Here is a 26,352-nt window from a genome sequence, read left to right on the forward strand (position 1 = left end):
ATATGCAGCTGATTGTGCACAAGGATAGGATAGGAACAGGCCTATGGGGTACCCCACCCCCCCACCCCACCCCCTAGCAGTCACAAAGAGAACAACTATGAGGAGTCACAAAACGACTACAAAACCATGCAAAATCACCCCAAAAGTTTATCTGTGCTCAGGCTCTCACTGTCTGATAATCCGCCCATGCACTGTTCATCGAGTGTTTTCAACTTCATCCTATAATATTGATCCATACATTTAAAACTAGACATATATTAGTGGCTGAAGTTAACAATCAAATTAACTGACAGTGTGTCGCATGTATTCTCATTTAAATAAAGCGGCTATTAGCAATAAATCAAATGGCCATGTTTATGTGTGCAAACAGTCAGAGTGAACTTGAAATAATGATCTTGGGTTTTCTGACACGAAATAATATTTATTCCTCATAACTTTAAATTGGAGTGTTTTCTTAAAAATTAACTTGCACAAACATCAAAAGTAGTATAACAAGTAATTCAAATTAAAGTCCATAAATATATATGGCTTCATAAATAACACTTGTGCTACAAGGAGACGAAAACACCTTTCAGGATCACACGCTATAATGAACATATAGGATCATACTGAATCATACTGTGCAGCCCCAGAAAGTTTTGATGTCTGCCAGTCCCAAAATCTCTACAGATATAGTGTGCAACTACATGACAAAATTATGCATTGACACGTGAGTACAGATATAGTATGGATATGATTATTTTCTAAGCTCGTGTAGCTTCAGTCCTTCAAAAACAATGATCAGTGTTATTATGTGAGACTTGGACTATTGCCAGGTTTGACATTGGACTTGCGACAGGATATGTGCTGTTTGCCCCATTTCATAGTCAAACTTCTAATGTGTGACATTCAGTCTAGATGTGTCCAAGAGAGGATTTAGAAAAAAACTGGTACAGGTTGGAGAAATTCCTTTAGTCCTCTGTCCAGTCCTCTATTCCTCTGTCAGTGTCTCTTCCTCATTGTTTTCATGTGTTTCCACGCTCACACAACTACTGTTTTCATGGTCATCTTCCTCTGCTTTCTTAGCGAGACGCACCCAGTTTTCTTTGTTCTTCTTACAGCCATTCAGCAGCGGGGAGCAGGTGTCAAACAGTCTCGCTACAGCCTGAGGGACACAGAGACAGAAAGTGATGATTAGAGTGATGGAAAAGTGGAAATTAGCGGAAAAGAGAAAAGCAAAACAATGCTGTTTTTGTGGTTTTACAAACATGCACACATATGTGCAGAAGAGTTTTAGGCTTAAGGGGAAAAATAAGACAATTGTATGTTAATGTTCTGCATTTTAAAAAGTAAAATAGTATAAAGTCAAATTCTCTAGTACGTCAAATTGTGTTTAACGACATATCCTCTCTGTATTGCACACGGGTGTAACCATTAGAGCCCGAATGATACCGGATTTTGGGGGCTGAATTCCGATGTTGTTCTATTGGCCAATATTACATATATTATTTATTTTTTATTTAACCAGGTTGGTCCTATTGAGATTAAGAACCTCTTTTTCAAGGGAGACCTGGCCAAGACAGTCAGCAATGAAAAACACAAAATTGCAGACAGAGACACAAAAGGAGACAAAATACAATTCACAAGCACTAAAATAAGCATTAAAAGAGAACTATCCATCAGCCAAAAGGGAATTCTCTGGGGGACATTTGTACAACCAGGCAGGCTAAAGACAACGACATTCCATTGAATCAGCTTCTAACTCCTTCATTTTAGACTTAAAGACATTTAGCAAGACCAGATCCTTGAGTTTCAAGTCATTTTGCAACAAATTCCAGGCTGAGGGTGCAGAACACCCAAGAGCCCTTTTCCCAATTTCTGTCTGAACTTTTGGGACCAAGAGCATAAAGATTTCCTGAGAACACAGTGAGTTCTGTCCGGTACTTTTCTGCGTCATAAAAATACAAAGGTAGTGCGAGAGCAGACCAAGAATTGCCTTGTATATGAAAATGTACCAATGTAAGAGCCTGCGGGGTGCCAGAGCAGGCCATTCTACATGAGAGTACAGCTAACAGTGGTGCATCAGAGCTTTACAGTTTGTAATGAACCTCAAGGATGCATGATAAGCTGAATCAACCATATGGAGACACCTTTATCTACATTATGTTCTGTAAAAAACAAACTTTTCATAGGATGCATGTAAGCCGATTCCGGTATGTCTGTGATGGGCCAATTTCGGCTGATAAAATCTGCTCACCAATATATCGGTTGGACTCCAGTAACCATTGATACCCTTGTGTTTGTCAGTTAGCAGCTATTTCAGTTTGCATGAATGCGGTCAATTCTTCCAATTTGTGTCACTTCTGTTTTTGAACAAATGCAATTCTCAGGTAATAAGTTCTAATACTTATTACCACACTGTGCTTATGCGCTGAAAGAAAAATAATTAACTTTTATACTAAAACCAATTCTAAAGTACAATTTCATCATTTAACCTACACATGGTATCAAGTTCATTCTCGGCAACTCAAATTTACTCTCAAATAAAAAACCCCAAAAAACCCTTCCTTCCATTTGTCTTTTGGAGTGTTAATGGGCACATATGGATGAGATGCGGCTGGGTGTATGCAGTTCGCTGTTGTACTGGTTATTATTTGTTATTGTACCCTGCATAAAAGTAAATAAAAATTTGATCACACACACTCAAAAACAAAAACTCTTCCTTCTCTGATTTATTCTTTTTCTTATCCTTGCCACTATTACTAAAAGTTAGACTTAATTTTTTGAGCTTGTCTTTGTAACGCAAAAAAAAACAAGCAATCTTTCCACTCTTTCCTTTATGACTGGCCCTACCACCCATTGGTGCTTTAAATACACATACCACATGCATACAGCCACACACATGCAGAAATAACGCACCTTGTACAGTGGATAGCAGATGTCATTGATGTATTCAACTTGCATGTACGGCAGTCGAGTGCTGTTTTCTCTGTTCATTATGTCCTGGTGAGAAGAGAGAGTAAACTGGCTGTTATTACAGGACTATTTCATAAGAAACAGGATCAATTGTGGCCGACCTCATCAGACATAAATGATGCTTTAGCCACAATGGAATCATGGGTGATTTTTCATGCAATATTTAACCCCCAAAATAATCCTAAAATGTTTTCCTTGGAGTAAATGCAAATCAATGAGTTTAAATAGCAAAAATAATATTGCTATTAATAATAATATAATATATTAACTGGTACCAAGGTTTGACATTGGCTGGGTAGCTGTGATGCTTTTTAAAAGCAACTTTAAAGCATTAATTCAACAACAAAATGACCATTTGTGTATCGCATACTCAAGGAGTGTTACCTTGAAAACTTTGTTTTCCTCGAATGCCTCCAAAGTAAACAGAGAATCCAAATAATATATTAAGATTTTTTTTGCTGTGCTGTTAACTCATATTTCTGAGGATTTGGCTGGGAATGCCAGCTGAGGATTAAGGAGGTACAGGCATACGGGGACACACCCGCTGCTGGTTCCAGGACATTTTTAAGGTGATAATTTTATCATTTGCTAATTTTCCAATTAAAATAAACACCATTATATATATATATATATATATATATATGTGTGTGCGTGTGTGTGTGTGTGTGTGTGCGTGTTAGAATATTTGCCTCTGGATTCTCCATTTAGTGTGGAGACCAGCAAGAAAAGCAATGTTTTCTTCACAAATTTAACAATGACAATGACAATTTAACTGTCCCCGAAGGACTCTTCATCAAAAAGTACTGAGTCAGAGAAGTAGAATTCTATTTTTGGGATAAATGTGATACTTATTTTACCATACAGAAAAGTGTGGAAAAAAACTGATAGTTATGATAAATGCAGATTTTGATTTGAGAAGCTTGATTTCAGATTTATATTTGTAATTTTTTATATTCTGGCGAGAGAACCCTTTGTACAATCTAAAAATCAAAGAGGACAAAATAGTAAGTCTTACAATGGGTTTGGTCTTGAACTCCTCTTTCTCTTTGTCGCCCTGTGCAAAGAACTCCATGGCAACCAGGTTGGTAATCTGTTTTGGAGGAAGAGCGGGGTCAGGGTTGTGATGAACTCAAAATGAAAAGTGTGATATTCAGGAGAAAAATCTTTAACAAAACCAACCCTTTTCTGTTCAGGCCAAGGCTTTGTGATAGCAGAGAGGTCACTAGCTGTCATCAGCATCGACCTGCGGGGGAATGAAATAACTTAATGGATTCCATCATATGTATCATTATCACACGTCCCTGATTGTAATTGATTTCATTCTCACCTCAGTAAATCTCTCTGTTTCTCACTCTTCCAGCTCACTCGGCTTTTCTTGGAGAGAGATAAAAATTCTTTTCGTCTCCTAAAAAAGATATGCACAAAATGGTATCAGGGAGACCAAAACAATGCTTGACCTAAAGCTACTTTGACATTTTCTGTTTTTTTTTAACGTACTCCATGTAGACGTTCAAGTCAGTTGCGAGGATTGCCCTTTTGATCATGTGTAGCACAGATCTGTGGTCCTCTACGGAGAGACCGCTGAGAATCTGACTCCCCTGGGAGAGGACAAGAGAGACGGGAAGAGAGTGAAGTAAAGACTTTGACTCATTGACCATATGATACATGCAGAGACAGTCAGGCATGACAACAAACTACCTGATTATAAGAAGACTCTGTCTGTCTTTGACTCAGATAATAAAAAAGAATACAGATCACTTACATTGTAAAAAGAAACTGTTTGTTTTATTTTAACAAAGTTAGTGTCTAAATTTGACTGAATTTGAGAAGAAAAGTTTAGGTAATTTTCTAATAATTCAACTTGTCATCTCAAAGTCAATCAACTTAAAAGTTTAAGGCAGCCCTGACACTAAATCTTTTAAGTCATTACAAAATGTTTCCTCTTACAGAGTAGATGGAGATTTGGCAACACTTCTCCTGGAGAATATGTGACATTAAAGATGACCTTTTGCATAGTATGCCATTATTACCTTTGTCTATAAAGCAGAAGATATAGTATTATAATTCTGTAGGTATAATCAATCAATTCATATCTATAACAAATTTATCAGTTCATCATCAACGTATCATTTGTTTTAGTAAAACTTTAGTAAAAAGCATGTATGTAATGCAAATTTTGATTTAAAAATTACATTAGTTAAAGAAACAGATGGACAGATGTCTACAGAGTCCAAGTAAGTGTGGCGATTGGGGAAAAAACGTAAACTTTTGGTTTAGGAGTGTTTGATGAATGGATGAGGTCTTACAGTGTTGTTAAGGATGAAGAGGCACAGGTTGTAGTGGTGGTTTTCAAGAGAAGAGTGTCCGTACAGCTGAGCTAAAGGCTGCTGACTCCTGAGGGGCAGAGAGCGAAATGATGAAAGCCTAACCAGCATAATAGTGGATAAAATAAAATAAAATATGAATTGAATTGAATTGAATTGAATTGAATTGAATTGAATTGAACTGAATTGAATTGAATTGAATTGAATTGAATTGAATTGAATTGAATATACACAGTCATGGATTAGATGACTTCTTTACACAAATATTTAAAAAATGACTTAACATGGCAGAAGAGAACGTAGTCTTTACCTTTCTATGTACGAGTTACTGACTCCTCTGTGGTCAAGATCATGACTCAGTGTGGCTATCATCAGCGCTAAGATCTCCAGACGAGAAAAAATGCTCTAAAATACAAAAAGAAAGAGACAGACACGAAGAGAGAGAGAAAAAGAGAAAAAGGAGAGAAAATAATTTACATGCTTCTCTACATAAATGCCTGTTTATTTCTGCACATTTTTGCAGTTTTCACACAGAAAATGAAAAGGCACTAAAAAGGCCCGCTTTGACATTCTGTGTTTTGTTCGTGTGAAAAGCATTTCACAGACAGAGGTCACTTAAGTAGAGATTTAGATTGGTGTTTGATCCCCATGGAAAGCAGTTAAGAGGTTTTGGGGAGGTCTAAAATGAATCCTCTTTCGAATAATTAAGAGCCTGCTCTCCACTGGAGAAGCCCTACAATCCCTGAGTGATTCCTCTTAGCGGAACATAACAACAGATGACATTCAGTAGAAATTCATCAGCACGATTCAACTGTCATTGTGAAGATAAGCTTGTACATAGTCAGCCACCATTATAATGCATACCGTTATCAGTGCTTGAATCTTATTAGGGGATGCATTCAAATGCCAAACTCAAGACTTAAAAGTGGGAGTCTGCAACAGAACAGCACAGAAATAGAAACGTAGATATTGCGTTCCCGGTTTGAAGTGCATCTGCGCGGGTAACATACTGGGAAGGTCAAACTCTATTAGTAAACAATTACAAGTGCACTGAGTGATGCAGATTTCACTACAAAATTGACTGTAATAATTCTGAACCGAGTTTCATGAAATTTGTTTTGTTCAGAAAGTGTACATGATGGCGGTTACTTGTTTGAAGTTATTTCAGTTGCTGGAGGAGATCTAACCAGCTCTATGACAAAAGAATAATCTTCTGAATAGCCACAACACTTGGACATGCAGGCTCCAACTTATGAATAAGCAACATCCCATGATAGAGTGTAAACAAAGAACATTTATCCACGTACAGTACTTTTGTATAATTTTGAGCTACTGGTATTTTACTTGAGTAATTTTTTAAAAATTATTTTTAATGCAACTTCATATAAATCAGCTTCATACCTGTGCTACATTTCAGAAGATTTTACAATTTTATTGTAAAATCTGCATCTCTCAATGTATTAGTTTACTGGTGGATCTTGACCTCCCCCATATGGCGCCCCTGTAGACGCATCACGGCGAGTTTAGAGAAGCAGCCAATGAGGTATCTACGTTTCTATATTTATGGGTAATGGCACAATGGCTATACCTATCATTTTATACAGTCTGTGTCTGGCACACTTAAAAAAGTTACATTATCATCTTGACATATAAGATAAGAAAAAAGACACAGGCATGCGCTGACCTGGAGTCGGTCTGTGGACATGAGCATAGCAAACATGCTTTGAGCAGTGCACAGAGCATGGTTCCAGTTGTGATAAGGTACATTGTTCCTGTAGCCACGTTTCACGGTCAGGACCCACTGACAGAGACTCTGAAGGAAAGAGACACGTACAAGAGTAAATAACTGGAGAGGGATATATTAAAATCATCTGAATCTACCATAAAGCCAAACTATTGGCAGGTCAGTTACCTTGTAATCGATGTTGAAATCCTGCACCAAATTGAGTTCCAGGAACATACGGATGGCGGCCTGAGTGGTAACATCTTCTGGCATACCGAAATCAGAGAAATGGAAGTCTAGAATATTCAGTGAATCAACAGAAGGAACAGTGGCCTCCTGAAAATAGAAAACAAATAAAAAAAGCGGTTGAAATACACTTATAGGCACAACTCTTATAGGCCACATCCACAGCTGCAGACCATTTTACTTTTTCATTTTCTTTTTGTTTTTATCCCTGTGAATTTAGTCATGAATAATTATATTTATATAGTTATCACCATGACTATACCAGATTCTGGCCAGTAGATGGTGGCGCTGACTGCTATCAGGAGAAGAAGATGAAAGAAAAAAATCCTCAATGTTCATCACATTAATATGATGATTTGTAGGCTACATAACGAATTTTGGAATTAGATCCACATCCTTAAGGGTGCACATATGTCCCAAGTTGTTAGCCAGGTGCAGTGGTCTCGCTCAATACTGGACTGATTTTAAAATTTTTTGTTCCCATTCGTCACTTAGACACAAAAAGGTAGGGAAAATAGGGTCCATGTTGAAAAATAAAAACGTTACCCTTTAACATGGCGCGCACTTTACTGATTGGTGATTCTATGACTTTTGAACAAGACTGACTGAGGGAAAGTGGTGAATAACAGTGACTTAGAAGAACTGAGGGAGGATGTGATGCAAAAGGGAAAGATGATAATTAAGTTCGTCCCCGTTCTTATCATGACTGGTTATTAATTACATGTATGATATTACACTGATGAAGAGGCCAGGAGCTACCAAGGCTAGGCTGGACTGACAGAAAGTGTTCATCTCAACAAAATGAAATTAAAAATCACCTGCAATGCTTGGATTTCCTCCTTTGCTGCGGTGATGTGGTAGGCAAGAACCTGGAAAAAGAAAAATCATTTTAAAGATGAAAACACATGAATAGGTTTATTTGGTTGCAAGCTAAAGATTTGAGTGGACTAATTGGATTACTCACCTCCTGTGTGACCTCTATACTGGCCCTCCGCTCCTCAGTGATCTGCACAGCCTGAGCGTACTGCAGAGCCAGGCCGCAGTACACTGCCAGGTCTTCTAGAAGGCGCTCATCATATCTATTGAAGGCTTCCATCTCATCAGAGTCTCTGCTCCTCTTATTCATCAGCTGGCACACCGCTATGTAACAATAAAACAGTTTTGCAACATTAGAGAGTTTTATTACGATGTTAATTAATAAACTTAAGCTATTTTTGTTTTATTTAAATTTTTTGTTTAAAGGGTTTTTTCATCAAATACATCAGTGGTATCATCTGAACTGGCATGTAAGAGCTTAAAATTCTCAAAATGAACAAAATTTGGTAGTTATGATGAGGAAATATTTAACAAAAAAACCCAAAAAATCATAGACAAATATTAATCCATCATATTTTTATGGCAGTTTATTGATGGAGACTCAATTTTGCATGTAAAGGGGAATTAAGTATTTTAAAAAACTGACGTGGAACAAAAAAAATAACTCATCAAACTCAATGATGCTGCTTATCAATGACATATTCAAGCCTGCAAAAATTTAAAATCAATAAAAATCTTGCTAAACAAAAGAAATCGTAAAAATATTATATCATATTTAATAGATATAAAAATATTAATCCATTATATTTTTATAGTGGTTTATTGATAGACATGCAATTTTGCTTGTCAGGGGTGACAGTGTAAGTTTTTAAAGGGAGGCTTAAAGTCTGAATCACACCACTATGCCCTTTCTGGACAGTCAACTGCAAACAGCATTTTGTATGTTTAGGTATGCCAAGTATGAATGAATGTACCATTTTGTTTTAGCAAAGGCAGAGGTTATATGGTAACAATCGTTAGCCTAGAGTTTGTAATATGGTCCCACGAGGGCAACTGAGACAGATGAATAATGTATCATGACCTTCAGTCAAAAGGGACTTACCGATAACATTTTCAGACCTCTCATTTCTGACGGGGCAGCAGATCAGACTCTTCATTGACTCCTCACAACTGTCTGACATATTAAGCGTTTCCATAGCAGCCAGGGTTCGAATGGCATGTGATGGGTCTAAATCGCTGATGTCGTGCTCCCTGAAAAATAACATAGAACCAGTCACACTGTGTTTGATGAGGAAAATATCATTTGGTTGATTTAAGTATTACAAAACTCTTATTTGCAAAAATCTGTCTACATAGCTATAGACCTTGCATTAATCATTCTTTGTCGTTATGAGTCAAGCAATGGGCCAAACCTTCTATAGATTTGGCAGGCCGATCCGAGCTCCTCACACTCCAGGTGAATCACTCTGGAGAATGAATCCTGAAACAAAACCAGCAGATGAACAAAAATACCGTTTAATAGGAAACATACGACTACATGAATAATTATCTAAACAAACAAAAAATGAATCAAACAGGATAATGCACCTTGTCTTTCACAACTGAGGTGTGCTCGCTGGGGATGAAGATGGTGCAGTACTGAGCACGTGTGAATGGCATGATGGTGGCAGCCATCTTACTCAGAAGGACCTCAAAGGAATGATGCTCCTTTGATAGCACCTTAGCCATCTCTATCAGGGCCTGACACACACAGATATATATATATACAGATACTGTAGATTAGAGGGACATACATACATAGAAATAGATATATTCCATATTGTTCTTTGGTGGTGTTACCTGACTGCGCTTGGCCTCCTGCCTTGAGCTTTCATACAGCTGGACATTATCCAGGACCATCCCCAACACATCCATATGATTTGACAGAACCTGCCCGATAAAATCCAACTCAAACTTTACTCAAATCTATTGCTGGTAGACAGTTATTACTCTCTTTATTGAAAAATGCATACATTTATATATATAGTTAACTTCAAAATTGGAGACATAAATATGAATTGGGATAGACATACCTTTTCATCCATGTTGGTAAAAACAGAAACTGAACCTTCACAGTCATTTCTCTTGTTGATCATAACCACTACACCTATCACCTGGCCACAAAAAGTAGACATGGTTTATGGTTAGGCAACTTGTATTATAACCTCTACAATAAATTGCACTGAAGGTTCCATAGGACTGTGTTAATATATATACCCCAATTAAGCTTTGAGTGGTGTGCAAAAAACATATCACAAAATGCATTTTAGAAAATAGTAACAAACGTTACCTCTCCTCTGTGGTTCTTAATGGGAACACTCAAAACAGTCCTGAATGTTGATTGATCATCATAGAAGTCCAATCTGGGGTCCTGAGGAGGTAAACAATGAACACTTATGTATATAACACAATATGTAAGTAGCACACAATTAGCACACCCTGGACATGCCTGGGCATGCATATGCTGCTTGAGCAAAGTTCAAATGTTTGAAAACTACAAAGCATGCAGCTGGATAAATGACACTTGTATTATACTGCATGAGTCGTCTGAGAGTTTGTAAGCTGATGTTACAACATAGATTTTGTTACACCTGCACACTGATTACTTCTCTTCAAACGAATGTAAGCCTTTTTTGGATTCTTCATTCATCACCGAGGCACTCAAGAAAAAAGTTTTTTCTCATGAATTCAAGGTATCATGGGATGAGTAACTGACATACAAATGATCGCCTTGCATGTGAAGTATTCCTTTCATTGCAACACATTTGGTTCTGTAAAACACAACAAACATGTGAACTGCATAACTGTATGAAGTAAGATCTTTATGTAGCCTGATTTAGTAGCGATAGATTTCACCCACACTTTTCGCTATTCATGGCCCTGTGTTCTCAAAATACAGAGTTGATGGTACTCATCGGCTTTAGACACAGGAATACCCACGCTTCTCAGTAACCTCGGTGTCCCAAAGGTTATAAGGAACTACCCATCCACTCCTACGCTTACTGGGGATTACCTTCAATCTGTGCTAGGTTGGCAATGGTTCCTTATCACATCAGTGGTGAGGAGTGGTGCTGTGTGCACCTCCTGTAATCCCTTAAGTGAGCTGTGCTGTCTTTTCTCTTTGCGTGGGTGTGTGCATTTGTGGGTGTATGCAAGGGAGGGACAGTATAATGTAGTAGGGAATATCCCTGTCCCAACAATCAGAGGATCAGAGGTTAATCAGTGGAAGAACTCTCTAAAAGGATTAGAAGCAGGTGCGTCATTTTGGGATTCCCTAACACACCCCCTTCAATCCATGCCGTAACCGTACCATCATCTGATCAGGAAATGGGTGACTCATTTAGTGTACATAACCCTTTTAAAATACCTGTGGCTAGAACAAATTAAGGACCTTGGTTATGTGTAGTAACCTCTCAGTCTGCTGAGTGTATTACAAAATGCAGACTCCTCATGATTACAGCTAATGTGTCAGTTTAAAGGTTTACCTCTGATCCATCTCTCAAGTTTATTGGCGACCCTGTAGCCAGGACACACCCCATGATGCCCTTCACCAGCTCCAGATGAGCATGGCCTTCGCTCATGCACCCCAAGGCTGTTGGGGCGATCACCTCCTCCAGGGTACTTCTTCCTACGCTGTCTTTCTTTACCAAAGAGAGGGAGCAATATTCAGCTGCAAGCAGCTCTCCAGCGTGCAGGACAGCCCCCTGACAGAGCTCCGCCACAGAACCCATCCAGCTGAAACCTCCTCTCAGGAGCTCCATCATCCACGGGCAGCACTCGCCATGACCACAGGCTTCAGTGTTTGCAGCAGTGAGGAGCAGAGGATGGGGAGAGTGGAGTAAATCAGGGGAACTGGGGCAAACGGGAGAAAGGGGACGACAGGGAGAAAAAGAAAAGTGTGAAGAGCGATGAGAGCGGGGAGAGCAAGGGGAGTGACGACCCAGCACATCTGGATTACAGCGATCCATCCACTCGGGGGCAGTGAGGTTGATGCTGAGGGGTTTGAGCCTGTCTGTCAAGGATGAAATGTTCAAGTGTGAGCTGGAGACTGGAGAGGAAGGTCTGTGATGATGAGGCTTCCTGCGCAAGCCGGAGTGGTCCGAGCTGCTCCTGGGGACCCTGGGGAGTGGAGACTCTGCCCGTGATCCGCTGGCCCTTAAGTCACAGAAAAGATGGATTCAACAACTGATCAGAACATGAAGAACATATAGTGGAAGGATATTTTATTTGGAAAATGCAGCGTAATTACTGCAAAAATGCCTATTTTTTTCACAGTCATTTAAATCAACGTGCAGTAAAATGTGAAGTGCAAACTTTTGTTGAAACTAATGACAGTACTTCAGAAAAACAGTACTATCAGGGATAGTGGCAGTAGAGGGCGAGGTATTCAGATCCTTTACTGCAAACTCAATTGTTTTAAAATGTATTTGTTCCTATCCCTGTCAAACTTTTAAACAGTACTGCCTGAGGAACTGTGTGCTACATAGTCGTACAGTGTTTTTATTACTGGGTAAGTGCAATACGAGTTTTGTGAAATGTACGCGCAATATCGTGTTACGTATAATTGAGATTATGTGCAATTGTACATCTCATTTTGTTTTCATTTTTACTGTTTTTTAATGTAATAGTGTGATATTTTTTTATCACCACTGTGTGAGTCTAAGACAAACTTCCCTATGGGGACAATAAAGTATAAAGTATAAAAGTCAGTGTTCTCAAGTGAAAGTACTAACCCCAAAATGTAAAAGTACTTTGTTACACGTAAAAGTCCTGCATTGAAAATGTTACGTAAGTAAAAGTACATACATAGAATCAAGTACATGTTTTTTAAGTATTAAAAGTAAAAGTACCAAATCTAGAAAGATAAATTAAATCAAATTAATCAAAGTAAATTCTACAATGACTTAAATTCTTATCAAAAACAGTTGCTAATGAAATTTCTGTCAACTGCCATATTGAATAATGGACTAATTGTTTCAGAGGTACTTTTATCATGATAGCATTTCCTCAGTTACTGGTTTTATTGAGTACTCCTATTCTTTAGTGCTGTAGTTAATCACAATGTCTGATTTTTTTTGTGGGCTTGTGTGTGTGTGTGTGTGTGTGTGTATGTGTGTGTGTGATGGAGGAGAGATTCTGGTCTGTATATCACTTCATTTTACAGTCTGTTTGTATGAAAAGTGCTATGTAAATAAAGTCTGATTGACTGACTAATTTATTGTATGACCGTAGGATAGTTTAATTTGTAACAAAACATCATATTTCATAAACCTTTTTTATCCATTTTATCCAAAAATAGTCATTTGTAAAGTAACTGGCTTTCAGACAAATGTAGTGAAGTCAAAATCACAAGATTTGCCTCTGAAATGTAGTGAAGTAGAAGTATAAAGTGGCATAAAAAAACTAAAGTACATGTACCTCAAATTTGTACTTAAGTACAGGACTTGAGAAAATGTACTTAGTTACACTGCACCACTGTATAGTTTGAAATGTCTTACGCTGAAGCTCTGCGTAAAAAGTAGGCCCTCGTAAAGTCGGAGTGGTCATCCAGCCATGCCTCCACTTGGTCGCTTCTCATCCCGTCTCCAAACCTCTTGCTGCGCGTCTTTGAGCGAGGGCTCCACAGCGGGGAGAAGAACCAGCCCATTTCCTTCACCATCGGCGGCTCTGTCACTGTCTCCCTGAGGAAGGACTCCTCTGTCCTAGTGGCAGAAGATGCTGTCCCGGGCGTCACGCGGTCAGGCTCCATGGACTCCAGCGCTTCAGAGTGGAGGCAGGGCATTCCCTCGCTCAGGTAAAGCGAAAAAAGATCGGTTAAACTCAGGTTGCTTGGTTTGCTTATTTTTGAGTAATGAATAATCTAGGAGGAGCACTAGCCATGTGAAGGCAGAGAGGCAGACTGAGGTGCCAGGTGCCAGACAGCAGAGAGATAACCATGGAAGAGCCAGTGGAAACGATTGCGTCAAGGTAATCCCCTGACCTTTACTTAGCTGATCTGGCGCCACAGGTGTATTCATTAAAGAGAACCGATTTAAACTTCAGCAGAGGCGGAGCCAGACGGTGTACATTCGAGGCTTAAACCCAATCTAGAGATGCCCGCGGGCACGCTGCCACAGGGACATTTTTCCCATGTGCCACTGCTATATGCACTGTTTTTTAAGTAATTTGACAATATGATAAAAGACTGCCTGAATGTATTAATGTTTTGATTGCTTATATTTGACTGTTTCTTATATTTTATTATTCATATGTTTTCTGGGTGTGGTTTTAAGCCAGTATAGGTTTCTACCACACCCTCACATGTACTTTTTTATGTTTTATCCTCATTGTGCTTTCTATTATGTGAAACAAAACTAACATAATGCTTAAAAATCTGTACATCATCCAGGAAAATACTAAAGAACATTGCATTTACTGAATAAAATAAAAAAAATGACAGGATCTAGTAATTATTAGTGCTAAAGCATGTGATATATTTTGAACATACAATTCTAACAATAATAAATATACTTTATAGAAATTTTATCCTTATTTTGATAATTTTGTAATATTTTTCTTTCTTAAAAAAAATCCAGGTTGTTTTTCTTGTCACCTTTTACCAATGCAGTGCAATTTGCTAATGTTTTAAAGAAAATTAGACCTTTTTTCTCTGGTTTCAGAGGTTTAAATGCTTATAAAAGGTGTCTGAATACAGCTCAAGAAAAACTGATACCCATCCAGATTTCAAAGGGTTAAAACCCCCTTTATTTCACTCTGCACATCACCAATGTTGAACTCCACACACCACTCAGTGTCTAACTGCTCCCTCTGCTGGCTTTTTCCTCCTTCATCATCTGCAGTGGGTGGATCCAAGAGTGACAGCTGTGCCGCTATTGGCTGCTCCAGGAGGAGGCTGCCATGACACAGTGGATGCTGCGCGGAATCAGTTCTACAGCATCAGCAGCCAGCGCACCTCCATCCTCCTCGTTATCCCTCTCTCTCTCTCTCTCTCTGTCTCTTTTCTCTTCTCTCTTCCTTTGCCTCTCCTCCTCTCACCACCACCACCACCCTTGCTCTCTCTTGTCTCTCCCTTCTCCTCACCCTCGGACAGGCCTGCCTGGGCGCTCTGCAGCAGAGGACGTACACACACGGCAGCAGGAGCAGAAGCAGCAGCAGGCGGACTGGTAGGTGTGCTGAGGCCTGTCTCCCTCCTGCAGCACAGGCAAGACATCGCGTTCTCCTCTGATCTCGTCAAGGACTATCTATTTGAGAAGTGTGCGTGTGTGTGTGTGTGTGTGTGTGTGTGTGTGTGTGTGTGAGAGAGAGCAGGGATCTGGAAAGTAGGCACTACCACACCCTGAGAGCATTAACTGCCACAGCCAGAGCTCCACTGGGTGAATGTTGCAGTAGATTTTTTCATATCCTCAGTGCTTGTTTCTGTGTGCACACAGAGGGATTTATATTCCGTGTTTCTGTGCCGTTTGTTGTTTTTCCTCCACGCTACAGCTCCAGGATCCAGCGTTGACTAGGCCTTCTGCACACGTGTGTTTTTGCTAATGAGTGTGTTGAATGTCTAACAAAGGTCACACCATTTGGCATGTTGTGTGCATGTATTGTCAGCTAACAATGACAGCATTTTCTCTTTTCTTCCCAACTTCACCCCCAGCCTTTTCCATCTCCCGTCTTACACATCACCACTTTTCTCTTTGCTATCCTCCCTCATCTCCTTTTCCTTTTCCTCTTTCTCTTCCCTCTTCACGCCTCTTCTCCTTCCTTCCTTCCTTCCTTCCTGGCTGGCTGGCTGCTTTCCCAGGATGCCTTGTTCCAGGCCGCTCCGCTAGGCCCTAGCAGCATGGGCGCAGCCTGGGTGGGGAGAGAGAGCACGGATTGGAGCCTTCCCCTCAGGACGGGCGCGCTGGCGGGTCACCCTCCCTCAGCTTCAGATGGGCGAGGACGCTGAGAGCCCCAAAATCAACCACACCTTCCTGCGAGACTACGTCACTGAAGGTAGAATGGACGGCGTTCCGTCGTCTCTGTGGTGTCAAATAACATGCTGCTATGATTGAATGGATTCATTTCAGCTTCATGGGTGCATTATAGCTGCACTGCTGCCGGGATGGATATTGACATTAATCACTCCATGACTTACTGGACGGCCACTGAGAGCACTTCATTGTTTTAAATTTGAGACATGATTTTGGCATTGTACTCTCTTGTGACGGATTAATATTCGATTTTATGGTTTAGCGGTAAATGAGCTGGTAGCAGAAATAACATTTGGTGCTTATTTTGTTGCCCCATTGAGAATTTATCCTCATCAGGCCCATCACGAGTTATTTTGGTTTGATTGAAGAGGATAGTTTGTATTGATCTAGTGTTTTTCTTTCATCCCCACCCCTGTCCACATTTGACTTAATTCTCTGCCCCTCATTTTCTCTGTGCCACCTTAATTTCCTTTCCATTTCTATCTTTCAATCACTGCTTCTTCTTTTATTCTTACCTTTATCCTGCCTAATCGTCTCACAATTTCCCATCATCCTTCAGCTGATGTCATCTCTACGGTGGAGTTTAACCAGACGGGGGACCTGCTGGCCACGGGGGACAAAGGTGGCCGAGTGGTCATCTTCCAGAGAGAGACTGAGGTCAGTTTAAAATGCAAAACTCAAAATAATCACCCCAATCTATACCCAGGAACAGCATGACTTAATAGTTAGTACCAAAGCATATCTTTACACAAAGATGTTCTTTAGCTGAGTTTTCTTCCTTGTTTGCCCCGCACAGTCTAAAGGGGAGTCAGAGGAGGTGGGGGAGACGGGGGACTCTGGGGAGTACAATGTCTACAGCACGTTCCAGAGCCACGAACCGGACTTTGACTACCTGAAGAGTTTAGAGATTGAAGAGAAAATCAACAAGATCCGATGGCTGCCACAGCAGAATGCAGCACATTTCCTTCTCTCCACCAATGGTGAGACACCAGCGACACTGCTGGAGATAAACCAGAGGCCTTGTTACAGGAAAATATGCTAACTGCTTGTCCTATTTTAAGTTTCAAAGACAGGAAAGATTCTCTCTTCCTATCACAACAGCAACTTATAAAGTCATGGATGTGATCCATCAGACCTGTTTTATCTTAACTTAAGAAATCATTACTTTAACTGTGATTGGATTCTTCAATTAGCACTTGTCCTGCTTGTATGCAGACTACCTATATTTTTGATTAGAATGTGCCCATAGACTGTTTATTTTGAATTTAGGAATCTACGGCATCCTAATTTAGGATTTCTTACTCAGACAGTCATGTGATATATAAATACTTATCCAAATAATATAAGATTTTTTTTCCTCAATGCAGTTTGGAAACATGTTCCTATAACACCAGAAATCCTTTACATCAAACTAGGACAGGACACGATTTCAGATTTGGAAAGTTTCTGTAACGAGGCCCCTGATCTTAGACTCCCATTTAGGATGAAGCTCAGTTTGTAGAGTTTGAAATATGAGATATCAACTGTGAATGTGCATGACTTTTGATTGACATTAGAAATGAAAGAACTGGCTTCATCTTCCGTTAGCTAGGTGGGATCATATAACATCAAGCCAGTCGTTGGAGTCATATTTGTGGTGACAGTAGTGGCACCAAAACGCCAGTGCAACAACAACACAGTCTAATCTGGGCTTTAGTGATATACTTGTTACAAGAAATAAATAAATACTATGCAGGACTTTCCTAAAAAACAACCACCATCAATCATCAAGTATGACCCAATTGTTTGGCCTAAGAAGTACGTGATGATGTATTTATCTGCAGAGACTCTGCCCTCTGCCTGTATTTTCCTCTTTACTTGCAATGTCAAAGATATTTCTAGGCACCGCAGGTGAGGTCTGGAGGGTAGTGACCAGGTGCCACACCCTAAGCAGCATGCATCAAAGAGGAAGCTACGGAAATTGTGGACACAGCACCAAAAAAAGGCAATTATATTGAAGGAGAGTGAATTTGGGGATGGCTATCACTTTTACTTTTGCTGGCAACTGTGTTTACAAACCATAATCAGCAATTCCTGCAGATTATACCTTTAATTTCTCTAAAATACTCATCTAGAATGCCTTACAAACTCCTCTGATATCCCTCAGAATGATTTCTATTACGGTTCCTGTACCTAATCTGAATCAGTTCAAAGCATTCTGACCAAGAACAAATTGGTTCAGAACCCAAAAAGTCGGTTCCCAGTTAGAACCAAATAATAAAAGGTTTTCCTCGACCTCAAGCGAGGATTTTTGTCTTGCATGTTAAGTCTTCTATGTCTTTTTATCATTATTAGTTGATCAATGCTTGTTTTTTTGATGAAAAGAAAACAACTGTAACAAAGCATCAAAGGTAATCAATGTGATCTGCCATCTTGCCACTTCTGATCACTTCTGCCATGTGCTGTGCAACTCCTTCCATTGATGATGCATCCTTGATACAATGGTTCCATTCAAACCTGGCACTTATGTTAGATAGTGCCAAGGTCTCAAGAAACCATGATAGAATCAGTTCAGGAACCACAGATAAATTGGTGGACTGTAAAATCTGACAATTTGATTTTACTTAAAAAATTTAAGAAACCAAATGCCTTGAAAAATTAAAGTAAATATAAGTCTTGATTTATGTTTACTTTAAATTGTTAAGTTTACTTGAATTGTGGGTACTCAATATAGTGAAGCTGTTGCAGCTTAAAATGAAAAGTTAAATTAAATCAATCTTTCTAAGTTTTAGCAACTTCAGTAAATTAAGTTTACAGTGTTATATATCTGTATTCTAATGGCTCCAAACTGGTCAGTCATATTTGTATTTTCTTAAATATGTTGAGAAAAAAGAACTTGAACTTTAATCAGGCTAACTTAGTTTACTGAAGTTGCTAACACTTAGAAAGAACAAGGTCATTTCACTTGTCATTTTTAAGTTGAAACATCTTCACAAAATTAAGTAAATTCAACTAAATTTCAAGTAAACTTAACACTTAGATATAAAGTCAACACAAACTAGGATTTGTAGTTATACTTACTTTACTTTTTCAAGACAAACTGGCAGATTTTACAGTGTATGGCTGTTGATGTGAAGGCTGAATGACTTGTCTTTAGCATTTATCTTCAGCTTTCCTTCAACTTAATCAACTCGTGGTGATGTGCAAATCTTTCCGCCTGTCACAGATAAGACCATTAAACTGTGGAAGGTGAGTGAGAGAGACAAGAGACCGGAGGGATACAACCTGAAAGATGAGGAGGGACGGATCAAGGACATCTCTACCATCACCTCTCTGCAGGTGTGCGCGCACACACACACACACACACACACACACACACACACACACACACACACACACACACACACACACACACACACACACACATTCTCTCCTTTATTTTGATCAGCATGTTATCAGGTTGATGCCCTATAATGTCCTCTAAGTTCTAACCCCTTTGTCTTTCTCATTGTCTTTCTATCACCCTGTTTCTTATGCTCTCTTCCATTACTTGACTTTTTCAACAATTCTCTGTATCTCTGGATCTAAGGTACCGGTGCTGAAACCCACAGATCTGATGGTTGAGGTACGACCCAGACGAGTGTTCTCCAATGGACACACCTACCATGTTAACTCAATCTCGGTCAACAGCGACGGGGAGACATACCTGTCTGCTGATGACCTCCGCATCAATATGTGGCACCTGGGCATCACGGACCGCAGCTTCAGTATCCTTTCTAACACTGATTTGTTTTAAGTCATACACATTTCATTTTGAATTCCACTCAGATCATTAACATCATGCTCTGCTTTTTATGACTGTAGATCGCCTCTGATTTTTTTTTTTGTGTGTGTGTGTGTGTGTGTAACGTGATCTTTTACTTGAGGAGGTGAGTCAGATTTCACAGGGTATGAAATTCCCAGAACCTCACTGAATCCATATATAGAGAAAGAAGCTCTGTTATGAAAGTATTAGTGTGAGTCATACCCAATTCTGCAGCGGCAGCGGCAATGTGAAAATGATATAATAAAAGGAGAATTTTTAAGTGAAAATCAATTTCTGGGACAGGAATAAGAAACAAAATAAGAGGGGCCTTTTACCACAGCTTAAAGTTAATTTATGGTGATAAAAAGTATATAATATATTTTGAGGGTCCATTGACATCCATTTAAATCATTCTTCTTTTGTGCTACATTCAGTCACCTTGCACAAGCTATTTGACTCTCTGAAACCTGAGCAAATTGGTTTGTTTCTTTTGAAAACATGGGAGAAAAGGGCAATGACCAACTGGACAAGAAATGTCCCACAAATTGTAAGAAACTTGTTAAAGGGGACAAGAAAATTACCCAAAAAATAGTTTAATAAGAGGGCAGGATTATACAAACTACAAAAAAAAAACTCACAAAGTGTATTCAGAATTATAATAATTTTATATTTAAATTTCTGTTACAGAAAACAATAAAATAAAATTTATAGAATACATCTATTTTTACAGCACATTTTCTGGGTCATGTTTGTTTGATTTTCACTCCTTTTTTTTTTTTTTTTTTGCTTATTTACGGGCGATTTTTACTGTAAACGGTTTTCGCTGAGTTTTGGACCATGTCTTGTCAAGTTGCCCATTACCTTCTCCCCATGTTTTTGAAAGAAATCAAACCAACTTGCCCAGGTTTTAAAGGGGTGAGGATCACATTTAATTGGAGAAAAGTATTTTTTTCTCAGTGAATTTTTGGATTAAAGTACATAAAACAAGAGACACTAAATCTTTTGTACATGTTTGGATGTTTGACTCGATCACATGAATGACTTGTTTTAATATGCACCACGTGCAAGTGCTGGTAGGACTAATGACCCAAAAGCAGACTTAAACACAGATGGGTGGATGGTGATGGTGGGTTTATTAAGGAAGATATCAGGGGGAATGTGGGACGCTGGAGATGGCAGGGGCAGGTCAGGAAGACGAGGAGTTGGGACCGGCTGGGGCTGTGAAAAGCCAGCACATAAATGGATGGGCTTGCTTGGCAGGGTGTGATGGTCCAAATGGAGGTGGTGACTTGGTGTGGAAGTGGACACTGGAAAAAGAAAACACAAAGAAAAAGAAATTATGGTGTCAAGATACAGAGTGGCCGAGACGTTACTACTGCTGAGTCTTGCAGAACAATCTGGCAATGAGTGAGGGATGCCCTTGGATTCTTACACTGCATGGTGATGAGATGAATGAAAACAGGTGTTTAGATTGAATCAGGTGCCAGGTGAGGGAAAGCCACACCAACAACACATATAGGAGGTGGAAACATGAGAAAGAAAGCGAAAAAAAACAAGGAACACCTGGAGTCAAATGTGTGCCACAATGTATATACGCACATGATCTCTAAGGCTCACGCTTCATTCCAACTCTTGAAATATACATACAGGCGAAATATACTTTACATTCCTGCTCATCTGAATTCATCCTTTATCTATATTTAATGTAAACAGCCTGTGACTATGTTTGGATTTATGTTTTCCGATTAGAGTGCCGCGCGCCGCCTCAGAGTGTGTATTCAGCACACTGTATCGTGTTGGACGGGAATGCATTTGGTTTTTTTCCCATTCAAATGGAGGCTGACCTAGAAAATCACAGAGGCATCTATGGAAGAAGAGTTTAAATAATTCACTCAGCAGTACACTTTCTACTGAACCACACAGGACTGCCGCAAATAGAATAGAGAGAGGAGCAGAGCGTGCATGCTTATTGGGGGTTGGTTGGGGAGCATTTTTTGTGTGGGGCGTTGGTGATTATAAATTGAGGTGAGAGCATAAAGAACACGTTGGTACCAAAAAAATGTAAAACATTCATCTCAAACTGATGTGCCTCATCACTCATCCATGCAAAAATATAACAAATATGATGGCATGTGCATAATCATATCCTGTTTATCATGAAATATTTTGCTCCGTTTTCCACCTCCCAAGAACATGGTACCATCTCTGCAGCGTTAAATCCCTAACAGACCTTTTTCTCAGATATTGTGGATATCAAACCAGCCAACATGGAGGATCTGACGGAGGTGATAACAGCAGCAGAGTTCCACCCTCACCACTGCCACTTGTTTGTGTACAGCAGCAGCAAGGGCACCCTGCGCCTCTGTGACATGAGGGCCTCTGCACTCTGTGACAGACACACTAAACGTGAGCATGTCGTGGGCATTAGAGAACTTATTTGCAATGATGAAATTTTGCAACATAGAACTTAGAATGAAGCATGTTAGTTATCCAAAATATAAACTGTAAGTATATAAACTCTTAGAACTAAAAGTGTCAACTAGAACCACATAGAACAATGCTGTCTGGTTCATGTTTAAGGCGATGGAGATTTAATAATGAAATCATAGCTACTACAGCCTTTACTATCTCCATGGTGCAGTAGGGTTTGGTACCAAAAGTCACTTCCATATTACAACCAAATACAAAATGCCAAGTATTGGGTACCCATGAAAAAAGATTTTGGTTAAGCTACCAACCCAGTCAACAAACAAGTAAATTGCATTGATTCAGGAGCTCTTAGATATAGCTACATTTAAGAATACCGATTGAAACATGGGTAAATAGTTGAAAGATGAGGGTCAGGATATTTTAACACCTATGCTTTCAACAATCCATGAATAACTCCTTTTTCCAAACAGGGTTCTTAGAGTTCTTTAAGAGACCCTTAGTCTTACAAGGGAAACCTTTCTTTAAAAAAAAGGTCTCTTTGGATAAAAAAGGTTCTTGATGGAATTCTTAGTCTTACAAAGAAACCTCTCTTGTAAGAAGTAAATAGTGCCCAGTAGAACCTCAGCCTTTCAGGAAGACCCCTTTAGGATCTCTTATTGCTCATGGTGTATTTGTGAGTAATCAGTCTCTCTGTTGTTGGTCAGTGTTTGAGGAACCTGAGGATCCAGGGAGCCGGTCCTTCTTCTCAGAGATTATATCCTCTGTGTCGGACGTCAAGTTCAGCCACAGTGGACGTTACCTGCTGACCAGAGACTACCTCACCGCCAAGGTGTGGGACCTGAACATGGACAAGGGCCCTGTGGAGACATACCAGGTAAGGTAGCAAATCTGTTTCCTGATCCGTGTCTCTTACATGTGTCAGTTACACATTCTGCTGTGGATGTTGTTGACTCTAAACCCAGGAACTAAGGTTGGCTGTCTGCTTGATCCCCAGGTCCATGAATATCTAAGGAGTAAGCTGTGTTCCCTCTACGAAAACGACTGTATCTTTGACAAGTTTGAGTGTGTCTGGAACAGCTCAGACAGGTAAGTAGCAGAGATGAAAAGGAAAAAAAGGACAGACAAAGTACAGTATATTTAAGTCCACTTGAAAGCAAAGGAGGGGGAGCTTGTCAGTGTTTCTGCTTGCAGTGATTCAATAAATGCTCTGCCTCTGCCGTTATCCGACATTTAAATCAATCCCAGAGACAAGCTATGCAGACGTCTAATCAATCCCTGTGCCTTCAGTTTTGTTTGCTTCCCCTCCACTTCCTCACCCTTCCCTGAACCGTGCTTTTCTTGCACTGCACACACTTGCCCTTCCCAGTATGACATCTCATTATGCCAATCTCTCCTCTCCTCAGCGTGATCATGACAGGAGCGTACAACAGCTTCTTCCGGATGTTTGACAGGGAGACGGGCCGAGGCGTAACCCTGGAGGCTTGGCGAGAAAGCAGCAAGCCTCGGGCTGTACTGCGGACCCGCCGTGTGTACACTGGTGGTAAGCGCCGCCGTGGAGATGTGGGCGTTGATAGCCTGGACTTTACCAAGAAAATCCTGCACATGGCTTGGCACCCAGCGGAGAATATCATTGCCATAGCAGCCACCAACAACCTGTACATCTTCCAGGATCGTGTCAACTCTGAGACGCAGGTACAGTGACAGAGATGGGAACATGGACACAATGAAAGACAAACAGGAACCCAAATTTATTTGGATGTCTTAGAGATGGCATGGAAAGTGGACAGCCTTTTAGAAAAAGAAGTCAGAGCCAAGCTGTTTCACAACATACTGTGACATCTGTTTGCATTGATAAAAGGTTGGATTGATGATAAAATTGCAAGACTGTTAATTTCTTTGATCTCCAATGAAGGTGTATAATCACTTTTGTTCGCCACTGAGACAAAGTAATGTCTCCAGTACCCACCAGGACATGTTTTTGGTCCCACTTTTGGAAGATGTTTGTGTAACTGCTCCATCGTAGGGGCAGCAAAAGAGGTGCAGGGACACCTCTCCATCTGCAATGACTCAGTGCTGTTGACCACACAATGTTTCACTCCTCACTGATGTTCTCTGGTATCCTTTGACACAAAACGGAAAATAAGTGATGATGCTACTAAACAAAAGGTCTTGAGATAATGGCCGACCGACTAACCCTAACCCTAACCCAGTGACTTTGCCAGACAGTGCATCTAAATCTAAGCATTTTTTCACTATTGTGGAACAGTAGGAGTGGTGTTATTGTACAGCTCTTCACAACAAGTCCTGAATTTTTTTTTTTCTCCTTCGAGCGACAACAGCAGCTGAATTTCTCCTTTAGAGCAGTGCTCTTGGAGATTTCACGCATAAATGCCCCATCTATTCACTTTGCAATAATAAGCACTAAAAAAACACAGTGCAGCAGCATTCCTGCTTTAAAACATGAGCTCTTCTTCTACAGGTATACACTCTTTTTACTGTTAGCTGTAAATATTCTGTGTTCTTGTTTTTTTTAAGGTGGTACCAATTTTGGTTCCAGAGAGCTAAAATATAAAAGATGCATTTTTATGTCTAGTACACTGCGGATGAACCTCGGATCTAATGTATAGAAAGATTGCATAAAGACTTGATGTAGGTTTTTTTTTTTTTTTTTTTAGCAGTACATGGATAGGTATTGCTAGCTGTGGAAGGGGAAGGGTGAGTTGTGCACAAACCAACACTTAAAGATTTCTGTTGTATATGAGGCCTGTATTGGGTTTTGATTGATGTAACTTCCTTGTCGAAGTCCACATAAATATGTGGTAAATTACTGAAAAAGAGCGGGATATCAGCTCTCTCACATATGCTCTAATTGAGGCTGATTGGCGATTAAATCCAATCTAGACAAAAGCTTAATTTATGTTAAGTGTTATGCTAATTTAGAATGAGCAGTGTTCATTTTATAATGCATAAGCACATTCTGAAGGAGCATCTTACAATCAAGAAAAAGATGGAAGCACATTCACAGAAACAAAAGTCGTAAATGAGGCCCCTGATTCAGCTAATTTTGTTGAGTGAGGTTGTGTCCAGTTTATTTGAAGGTCAACGGTGATTATCAGTGCAATAGCTCATTACTGTATGTACATTGCTGACATGTCTTTAACATTCAAACAATAATGCCATCATGTGAATTCATCATGTCACAGATTCGTAATGTCATTACGCCGTATACCTCACAGCGCCACATGCTACTCTGGAGTCAAAAGCCCGGGAAGGTGATGTCTGTGTCTGACTTAATTTTTGGTCGAGATTTGATTGTTTACAGTGAAGTGCTTTGTTTTTAAGTGACCTTGGCCCTGATGGCTTAGTTGTAAGTGGTCTGGATGTGTACTGTAGCAGGTGGAGGAACAGAATTAGTGCAGAAACGAGGGTTGCACTTTTTTCAAAATCTGTCTCTGTTTTATGGATCAACATCAGTTTCACTGTGTAAACCTTAAGAAACCCCAAGAAAAAGACGACTGTTTATGTATGTGTTCCGCTTGTCTGCTCTCTCACTTTCCACCTGTTTTAGTAAAAAAATCACTTTTCACAGTCACTTCTGCTACAGCCTGTGGGCTAGCTGCTATGTTTCGGTCTTCACTGTCCGCCGGTGTTGTTCAACGCAGACACCATTTTGCACTGATTGGTTCAACAACGTGTACAACAAAACAAAATCCACAAGGACATGGTTTACATAGTGACAGTCAACCTGAAGCATTATATAACGTCCAGGGCTCAGTCCTCCAATGGTGAGCTGTAGTTTAGAGCAGGTCAATTGTAATCGTGTCATAACCACCACCACCACCACCGCCACCACATGCAACCAGTGAGAGGATTTATGTCCAGGAGCACAGCAGAAGCAGCAGCAGCATGTTGCCATTATTCAATGCTACTAGCGTGTATATCTATCATACTTTAAAAAAGACAAATCTAACAATACAGAAAACATAACTCAAATGAGGTGAATGAATGGAATGTGCATTAATAAAATAATATGAAATCTGACCAAAAAAAAAAGTGTTGGATTTGTTTATG

At 39.8% G+C, this 26,352-nt stretch overlaps 2 protein-coding genes across 3 annotated transcripts; one reads left to right on the forward strand and one right to left on the reverse strand.

The window, feature by feature from the left end:
- Nucleotides 1-182: 182 nt before the first annotated feature.
- pde5aa (phosphodiesterase 5A, cGMP-specific, a) lies at nucleotides 183-14,088 on the reverse strand. The gene is made up of 20 exons (XM_042485807.2): nucleotides 13,602-14,088; nucleotides 11,589-12,258; nucleotides 10,394-10,474; nucleotides 10,137-10,217; nucleotides 9,904-9,993; nucleotides 9,652-9,804; nucleotides 9,477-9,544; nucleotides 9,167-9,315; nucleotides 8,213-8,388; nucleotides 8,067-8,117; nucleotides 7,192-7,338; nucleotides 6,964-7,092; nucleotides 5,590-5,684; nucleotides 5,262-5,349; nucleotides 4,453-4,553; nucleotides 4,283-4,360; nucleotides 4,135-4,198; nucleotides 3,971-4,045; nucleotides 2,899-2,982; nucleotides 183-1,144 (listed from the first exon to the last, which is right to left on the reverse strand). The coding sequence occupies exons 1-20, from the start codon at nucleotides 13,883-13,885 to the stop codon at nucleotides 971-973; spliced, it is 2,838 nt and encodes a 945-aa protein (XP_042341741.2). The 5' UTR covers nucleotides 13,886-14,088; the 3' UTR covers nucleotides 183-970.
- Nucleotides 14,089-14,986: 898 nt separating this feature from the next.
- Nucleotides 14,987-26,334, forward strand: ppp2r2ca (protein phosphatase 2, regulatory subunit B, gamma a). Of its 2 annotated transcripts, none has more exons than XM_088075445.1 (10): nucleotides 14,987-15,266; nucleotides 15,749-16,089; nucleotides 16,627-16,724; nucleotides 16,864-17,047; nucleotides 19,273-19,385; nucleotides 19,636-19,813; nucleotides 22,093-22,257; nucleotides 22,986-23,155; nucleotides 23,276-23,367; nucleotides 23,685-26,334. In XM_088075445.1, the coding sequence occupies exons 2-10, from the start codon at nucleotides 16,026-16,028 to the stop codon at nucleotides 23,980-23,982; spliced, it is 1,362 nt and encodes a 453-aa protein (XP_087931571.1). In that variant the 5' UTR covers nucleotides 14,987-15,266; nucleotides 15,749-16,025; the 3' UTR covers nucleotides 23,983-26,334. The 2 variants fall into 2 exon arrangements, with proteins under 2 accessions (XP_087931571.1, XP_087931572.1); XM_088075446.1 differs by having other exon boundaries at nucleotides 15,896-16,089.
- Nucleotides 26,335-26,352: the final 18 nt, after the last annotated feature.

Source organism: Plectropomus leopardus, chromosome 3 (assembly GCF_026936395.1).
Source record: "Plectropomus leopardus strain MGB_pleo_1.0 chromosome 3, ASM2693639v1, whole genome shotgun sequence".
Lineage (NCBI taxonomy): Eukaryota > Metazoa > Chordata > Actinopteri > Perciformes > Serranidae > Plectropomus > Plectropomus leopardus.